The 8774-nt window shown below is 50.9% G+C and overlaps 1 protein-coding gene across 6 annotated transcripts in view; it reads right to left on the reverse strand.

Moving 5' to 3' along the window:
* The window catches only part of CTNND1 (catenin (cadherin-associated protein), delta 1), a 44187-nt gene that overhangs the window by 17817 nt on the left and 17596 nt on the right, over positions 1 to 8774 (reverse strand). For all 6 annotated transcript variants that reach the window (XM_012725364.1, XM_012725365.1, XM_012725361.1 and 3 more), the window contains 5 exons: positions 5801 to 5919; positions 4326 to 4614; positions 2389 to 2460; positions 1602 to 1754; positions 663 to 1198 (listed from right to left, as the gene is read on the reverse strand). In XM_012725364.1, the coding sequence (XP_012580818.1) occupies positions 663 to 1198; positions 1602 to 1754; positions 2389 to 2460; positions 4326 to 4520 (956 nt within the window). In that variant the 5' untranslated portion in view covers positions 4521 to 4614; positions 5801 to 5919. Of the gene's footprint in view, positions 1 to 662; positions 1199 to 1601; positions 1755 to 2388; positions 2461 to 4325; positions 4615 to 5800; positions 5920 to 8774 lie in introns of those variants that run through there.

Below are 8774 nucleotides of genomic sequence, written 5' to 3' on the forward strand. Positions count from 1 at the left end.
GGGGGGTAGGGGGTGGTGAGGGGTACACACAGTAAGAAGCTGCTCAGTGACCGCCTGGAGCACCTCTCACCCGCCCCCCCACCATGACACCACCCGCATTTCCTCTTACAATCAGACTTGATAAAGAGCAAGGGCTTTTGTGAGGTCAAGATTTGTTTTTAACTTGAAATTAAAACTACCACAGGGAGGGTCCAATAAACTCCCCAACTGAGTACACTGAATCTACAGGCCCTGGAAGCCTGAAACCCCTCAACTCTCTTCGTAATAGCAACACAGAAGCTGGAGAAATTCACAGGAATGAGTGACTGTTCCACAGCCCAGAACTGGGGTTCCTTTAAGATGTTCCCTCTTCTCAAATGGGGTCCATCTTGGAATCACACAAAGGGCCATTCTTCAGGACATAACCAATAGCCAGGACAAGTCATTTTCTGGAGTCAGAACCTATGATATTTATAGTGAAAAGTCTAACACAACCCAAACAAGCAAACAAACAAAAGCAAGTCGACTCTAAGTAAAATCAGAAAGGGATGATCAGGTGGTCTTCCGTGAACAAAGGCCGTGGCAAAGGGTGGCCAGCGCCTCGGGTCCCCGGCAGCACCGAGAGCAGAAGGAAGAGCCAGCGCCCCTAGCTCCTGCCCTGCAAAGCCCCTCTCCGTGCCTACCGGAGGCGTCGGCGCGCATCAGAGGGCGTCCCCGTCCGGCGGGCAGTGCCGTAGTCGGACATCATGCCGTAATCCAGGTCATCGTAGCCCATGCTGCGCTGGTCATCTTCCAGCCCATAGGGCTCTGGGTGAAAGCGATGCAGATCCACGCTGCTGCCCCCTACCCGGACCTGGGGCTGGGGCCCGTAGACATCCTGTCTACTCGGAGCCCGGTAGCCTTCCATGCTGGGCCTGTACCGCTCCTCGATGCGGGTCACCCGGGACAGGCTGCCATAGTTGTCACCGCCACTTGGATAACCGTCTTCATAGTGGCGGCCGTATCCATCAGGGGGGTAGTGGAAGTTCCTGGGAAGGGTCGCTGTGCCTGCTTGGCCCACGTAGGGACCAGGCCCCCCGTTGCCATTCTTGCGGAAGTCACGACCCAGAGTCTGGATGTAGTTGTTTGAGACAGACGAGGGATCCACAGGCAGCCCGTCCGGCCCCACAGGGACTGGCTGTACTGTCCGTGTGGTCACAGTCTTCACGACTTTCTTGACCTGCAAGGAAGGAAACAGGAAAAGAAAAATTAATGAAGAGAATGCTGTAAGCTTACATCTAGATTACTCCAAGAAAGAGCCCCTGCCCTTCAGTTCACTGTATCTACAAGTCTTACAAGTCATCTTATCTACCTCTTAGGAGTGCCCAGGCAGGGAGGTCGCCCGGGCAGCAACTGCGGCTGTACGGGAAACTACACCTCGACAGACCCGCCCCCTCCCCTGCTCCATGAGGCTTCCCACATCTCTTCTGTCTACTCTGTCTGGCTGGAGATGACTTTCTTTATGCCTCCGCCACACGCCAGCGGCCCTTCATTCACCCTAATTAAAGTTTCATCCCGCCCCTCACAGAGACCGTAGGAGGACCTACTCCATCCTCCCAGACCTTAAGTAAGCCTTCGCTTACTGTGGTTTCCGTGCGCCGAGTGGTTCCATCATCTGAGGTCTCCACAGACACAACGGACATGGCGCCCTCTGGGTCCTCCTCTGTGTAGGTCTCCACAATCTGCCCTGGCTCCTGCATCCTGGGGATGGTGCTGTACAGAAGATGACTGTGCTCCTGCATAGAAACAGGCAAAGGGAAGAGCTCCTGTTAGGTCAGCCCGGGAGAAGCCACGTCTCCCTAGAGACAGACTCTTCATGCATCACTATCTTCGGTCCAGGACTTTTTCCCAGGTCTAGTCACTTACTAAACACGAACTGATTTAACTAGAGCCACATCAACATCTGATGACAGAGACAGCAGATTTATTCCCAGCTCTGGTCATCTAAGTGAAGACGAACTATGTTAACCGCAGCTACCTCCACAACGGAGTGATCCTTCAACTAAGAAGTTCATCCAATAAAGAAGTTTTACAAGGAGCCAGAAAACCCCAGTGCGCGCCACTTTCTGAGAGGCTCAGAGATGCTGCTCTTCAGGAGCTCACTGTGGCACGGGACCTGCCACTGCTAGCTGGCTTTCTGAGCAGCGGGACCGTGCCGTGGCAGAACAGGGAGGCAGCAGCTGAAGAATCAAAGCGGGGGTCACTGGAAACTGAATCCAGTCCGATAGAAAACTGCACTTACTTCCCCAAGTGAAAGAACCTCACGATGCTCACAGGGCACCGCGCCCTAGGAGGCACTGGCTGCTCTTATAGGCTGGGAATTAGGAAGATACAAACGAAGCCGCCAGGGACCGGAGCCGCGAGAATTACCTGGGGTCCGTTGAGCTTCAGATCTGAAAATTTCTGTCGCTCAAGGTCAGCATCGCCCACAAACCGGCCGTTCTGAAACATAGCCCACAAGAAAACAATTAATTTTGTGGTCTTCCTCTGCTCTAGCAAACAGAAAATGACCTTTTTTCCAGACAGGAAAAGGGTTTTCAAGAAGATGTGTGCGGCCTGGAGTCCTCCGGTCAGTACTCACAAAGAATCGCATGGCTTTTTAGTGTTAGTAGCGCTTTGCTAAAACCAGTATCAGGCCTGGAACTCTGGGAGCCTGGGCCTCTGGGACACCAGAAGGAAGCTCCGTGAGCATGGCGGTGTGCAGGGTCTGGCAGGGTTTTTTGGGTCAGTGTTGTTCAGTGATGTATCTCACAAACTACCTGCAGATCCAGATATATTCCCCAACATGCAACCTTTTTGGAAAAACGGAAGAATGCAAGGACAGGCGGAAAGGCTGGTCACGGGAGGGAGCCGCGACCGAAAGGCCCCTTTGGTGTCCGAGTGCGCTCACGCTCGACTACCGCTGGGCAAGCCCACGCCACACCGATTTGTAGAAGAACAGACGAGTCTTCCTTCCATGTAGAAAGATTAAATGTGCCCCACATCCCCTCAAGCAAACAGACCTCTCAGCATGTCCATCGCCCACTAGTGGAGTCACGCAACACACTGAAAATGCATTCTTCAGTGGTCCAAGCTTAAACAGAGAGGGCGAGCTGACAGCACACATGTCAGATGCCTCTGAGCGCCTCTAGCAGTGGAGAGTGAGATGCAGCCACCTTGGGCCACGCCCCTCACCAGCTCCTCTTACACAGGGAGTGTAATGCAGAGAGAGGAAGTTAAACATTACTCTCAGGAAGAAGGTAGGGTGGGGTTTCATAGTTGAGCCGAAGTTAAAAATAAAAAAGAGACAGAGAAAACCCTGGAATTCCCCACCATCCCCAAGTCTGAGAGGTCCTACTCTCCCCTTTCAATACGTGGGCCTCAGCATTCCTGAACGAGGGACGCTGCAGCCTATACCCGTCCTAGGAGCATTACAAGCACTCTGCCTCCAGATTTCTCATCACGCCAGCTGGAATTGTGTCCTCTCACTCAACATGCTCCTCAGCACGAGGGACCGGCTCTGTCGTAAAACATAAATGAGTAATAAGGCAAAGGGCTGCTGGAGCGTGAGCCCGTTCCTGGCTCCGTCGGGGCCTCTGAAGATGCAGTCTACCCGCCATGCTTCGCACACACAAGCCTCAGACAGATTATATCACAACAGAGTCAGGCTGGAGAAACCACGGGAAACTCAAGATACTTCTCACTTCTAACACCAGCTCTCCCAGGTCCGAGCCCCGAGCCAGCCAGCCCAGAGACCACTGGCTCCTGTGGTTATCGGGGCTAAACAGCAGCACGATGCGCCTTCCCCAGCTCCAACCAGCGGAATTAACAATGACCCTTCCTCTAAGACGTGATACATGGCCAACAAAAAGAGCACACAAGGACAATATGGAGTGGGAATACACAATTTACTGACCTTGCCACACCTAAGAACATACTGTTCCCTAAGGGAGACTGAACTAGAGTTGAGTACAAGACACTAACTTCCCCAACCACTAAGGGGCATTTACTTCCCTGAATTTTGTATGTCTAGGCAGGGAAAAAAATAATGAGAAAACAGAAAAAAAACCTGTCATTACCAGAATTGCACTCCCAGCCCAGAAACCCCACTCCAGCAAAACAGGAAGCCAGTGGACGCCCCTGAGACCCAAGCCACCCTACCGCACAGCAATGTTCCCTAGCTCTACATCGGTATCTGGCGCCCGGACAGGTCCACCCCGAAGCGCGGCACAGGACAGCCCGTGAGGAGTGTGTTCCCCAGGAGGGGCACAGCCCCTCCACCACAGTGCTCAAGTCCTACCTGCGGGTCTGATGGAGAGAGGGGTTACCTGATGCCGGCGGGTGAGGGTGCCGTTGGCCATGAGTGGGTTGACATCTTGTGGTGAGACCCGGACGCGTTCCAGCTGCGCCGAGACGTGGCGCCGTTCCTCCTCCAGCGCCCGGGTCAGCTTCTCAAACTGGGCCTCTTGCTCCTTCACAGAGGCCAAGATGCTGGCGGTGGACTCCACCTCTGAGTCATCCATGAAGGTAAGGGGCAGAGCCGCCGCAGGGCAGGGTAAAAAAGAAGGTGGATCACAGAGGGAGGAGGGAGGAGGGAGAAGGCCCCCTCACGTCACACTACCGGGGGAAGGCAAGAGAGGAGAGAAAAGGTCACAGGTCAGAGAAGACAGATGAATTATTAATCCCAGAGCCAAGGATGCCCTCTCTAGGTTTTATTTCATGCAGAAAGCAAGCCACCACCAAGCTTGGGAGCCCATCACCAGTGTCTGCTCAAGCAGGATCCTTGAGCCCGCTTTAACACCCCACCAGAAATAACTACTGAGAGGAAAAGCAACCTAGACCCAACAGTCCTCATCACGGAGAGGGGAATGTGCCTCGGGGCTGCAGGCAGGACATGAGATTAAAATTGAACTGTTTTTCCCTGGAAAAATGTGCTGGCATCAAGTCCGGGAAGGCCATGACTGCATAGAGACGATCACTCACTGACCTCCAGGTGAAAGCCATGTCCAGAGATAAGGAGAGGTGCGGGTCTGCCCTCCCCAACCTGCACACTGAAATCCCTGCAGTGATGGCACAATTTCTAATAAATACGATAAATTAAAAATGCCAAGAAGACATGAAAGAAGCAAAACGCTTCCTACCATCAAAGGCAGGAAACAAAATTAAGGTCTTCATATTTAATATATTTATGAAGGAGCCCTTCTGTACTTCAAAATTATACGACAACATTAAGGGCAAATGAAGTGTCCCTTGGCTAGTGAGCTACGAGAGCAACAGAACCACAGAGTTCTGTTTAAAAACGCACTGTCTTCAGGATTTCGCCTCTTGGGGAGTGGATAAGAGGGCATTAGGCTCAAACTCTGAAAGGGGGCTTCAAAGCAGTTCATCGTCTAACCTTCGGTCGGTCAGGGACTGAAACTTCCCACGTTACCCTGCAGAAAGCTCTAAAGAGGGCCATATTTTTACCTCCTTACTCTAACTCAGGATAATAATACCCATGCAACTAGAGGGCCCATGTGTAGAAGTGATACCACAAATGCCATTCATATGAGGTGACGCGCCCCCACGCCCCACTCATTGTAAAAGGCAAGCTGGCTGGTAAATGAGGAGCGCACAGTCATACCACTGGCCCTCATGCTGCGTTTCTCCCTTGTAACTAGGGGAGATTTTTATGGTCAAAATATACCATGTTGCAAGACATGTTTTAGAATAAACCCTCTCCTGTATTTCCCACCCACTCATCAACCCCTAAAGAAAAAGGGCACTTAAAAAATGTATTTTTAATAAACATTTCCATACACACCTGTTAAGAGAAGGTCGCAAATGACTGGCTTAACACAGAGAACAGCCCAGTCTAGATTCAAAAAGTCATGTGACAAGCATCCCAGCCACCACAGCAAGGAGGAAGCAGGAAGGAGAGAGCTGCAGAAATATTTGGAGGAAAATGAGAATGAGAGAAAAATAAAATATACCCCATACATTCAAAAATAAGAGGAGCGAGGATGTGTAATGGTAGAAAGACATGTGGGAATGGAAGGGAGTAGCTTATAATGTGACTTGGAATTGCTTAATGTGACAAATGCCCTTTGGTCTTTGCTCTGCTTTCTGATACCCGCAAATGTAGTTTTCTTTACAACCTAGATTCTCCTGACATCAGAGGGTTCTCTACCCGTCTTCCTGTACAGGACCAGGACCAGGTTGAAATATGGATAAAAATCCATGTGGTGCTGTACCCAGCAAACCAAATTGGGGAGAAAAGCTGCTGTTGGGAATGCCCTTCCCCCTCCTTCTCCCCTAAGGCAGAAACCTCAGAGCCCAGTCCCGGCATGCCCACAAAGACATTAGAAACCAGTGCAATAGTCGTAGTGGGGAAGACATGTGGAGACTGGCCTAGGCTGAGTCTTTTGCTTCAGTTTCCTTTCCCACGCTCCCCACAGCCCCACCAAACACAAAAGCTCAGGCCTGTTTGCCTCAAAGTAGATGCAGCATTCAGCCAGCAAGCCCAGAGGAATTGATAAGCAGGTGTCCAATAAACTCGCTAATTAATTCTCCATCAGTGAGGCTCTTCCACTGGGTCAGGTCCCCAAATCCAAGAGTATGGCAGCCCTTTGCTAAATTCCTCCTACCCGGGCTCTGGCCTGCGCAGTCATTATAAACTCCCGTCGTTCCTTCCAGTCCAGAGCCCACTCCCACGTTCCTACAGTTGCCCCCCACCCCCCGCACACAACCTTCGAACAGGCCACTCAACGGTCTTGAGTAAGTTCCTATTTAAAAAGACAACAGGGTGCTTCCCTTTCCCATGTCACCAGTGTATGCACTTGCCCTGACTCGCTGTGTATGATGACCTACGGCCCGGCCACGCCAAGAAGGCACTGAGCTCGAGGATCCTGTAAGCGCTGGGTGTCCGCAGGGTCTGCACTGCAGCTACCACTCTGGCACTGCGGTGGGGCAGTGACAACACTCCCGCTACACAAAGAAACTGTCACCCGGCCACCCTTCCTACCTCTGCCCCCACTACCTGAATTCAGCAAAGGAGTTAGGAAAGGTAGTGAGCCCAAACTACAGGCCTCTGGGTCAGGAGCAATAAATAACCTGGAAAGGTATCGGTTCTCCCACCTTCTCCTTTATAAGCTGACCTCCTGGCTCTAATTTGGAGATGACAGACAGCACAAGTAAGAGGAAGAAGATCAGATTCTTAGGCCTCCAGCCCAGGGAGTTTTCTACCTGAGAGGGCAAAAGCAGAGGCTGTGTAGGAAAGAACAGGAGACCGGCCCAAACTCGGGATCAGTCACTAGTCAACAATGGCAGGAAGCCATGCCCCGTCTGTGAGATGAGAACCAATACTACCGGCCAGGCCAACTCAGAGTTGCTTTAAGAATCAGGTGAGATAATGTATGTCAGACAAATGTGAGGTATTAAGTTGTTTCAAGAGTTAGTTTCTATCTTCCAATTACATTACTTAATGGTAATGTCTCAGCCCAAAACTATTTTGTGAACTGGCAGATGAAATGAACTGGATCAAAAGCATAACTGGGTCCTAAGGAGTGGATGAGCCGGTTGCCTGGCTCAGGCTCCGGTAGGAGCTCCCACCCGGACCAGGGTTCCGGGGACAGAATGCTCCTCGACTGCCTAGCAGTCACCCCAGCACTGCACATCTGTTATGAGTTCCCGGCTCCTTATTCGAGGCCTTAGCAGTTTATTACCAAGTAGAAAGGGAAGGTGGAAAGAACCAACAATTACTGAATGTTTTACATTTATTAGCCTGGCAATCCTTGCGACAACCCTAAGGAATTAAATTTTATTGCAAATGAGAAAACAGGCCCTAGGTGAAGCCACTCGAAGTCTCAGTTACTCGCAATTCCAAGCTCAGACCCAGGCCTGGCCCACCCCACAGCCTATGTTCTCTCCACTGCACGCTGCCAAGCGCAGGAGACCGCAGGTGGCAAGACTTGTCCTCTACAGCCCTCAAGAGCCTTCTTCCCAAACACGTCAGGAACAGGGGCAAAGAAAAGGCACTCGTTTTTCTTTAGGTTTATCCATAATGTCTATATCAAGATATAAGCAGAAGAATGAAAATAAATGTGAGGGGAATGAAAAGGAGCAGGAAAAGAATGAAGCCGCTAGGTAAGAGACTTGAGGAAATTCTCCCCATCACATACATCATAAAAAAAAGTCTACTGGGTATCTCTGACAGCACAGGGGTTAAAATCTCAGTGCTAGCACACTATGGCCAGCCACTGCAGCAAGAGCTCAATCCTCCTCCAGCAAGAGTTCGGTCCCCAGCCAGGAAGCTGACCCACAGGGCACAGCAGAACTCTCCTGTCTCGCCCACTGCTCCTCCATCCCCCTGGCAGTGGTTGTCACCAGATCTACCTGTTCTGCTAGCCACTCTGTTTCTGGTGAATCCTCTCACCCCATCCCACCCCCACACCTCTGGTCTACACCCCAGTTCTTGTATGCATAAATAAATAAAAATAAATCTTAAAAAAAAAGAAGTCTGCCACAGGCCTGCAAAGTATGAACTAACTTAGAATTGGGGAAATCTTCCAAGTCCAGACCAACACCTTTCCGGGACTGTTATTAATATTTTCAAATGGATTACACTTGCTCTCACTAAAAGAAGCCACACAGAAACTCTTAGGGAAGTGCAGGTTCATAAGATCGCTATTCCCCCTAAGACCCGATTTTCTGAGATTAACATTTTACATCTTATTTAACAAGACATGGGGGTTAAGGTGTGCGAACCTATCTAGCAAGGCTCCCACTTCTGAGTAATG

Source organism: Condylura cristata, unplaced genomic scaffold, assembly GCF_000260355.1.
Source record: "Condylura cristata isolate star-nosed mole 26May11 unplaced genomic scaffold, ConCri1.0 scaffold00015, whole genome shotgun sequence".
NCBI classification, from domain to species: Eukaryota; Metazoa; Chordata; class Mammalia; order Eulipotyphla; family Talpidae; genus Condylura; species Condylura cristata.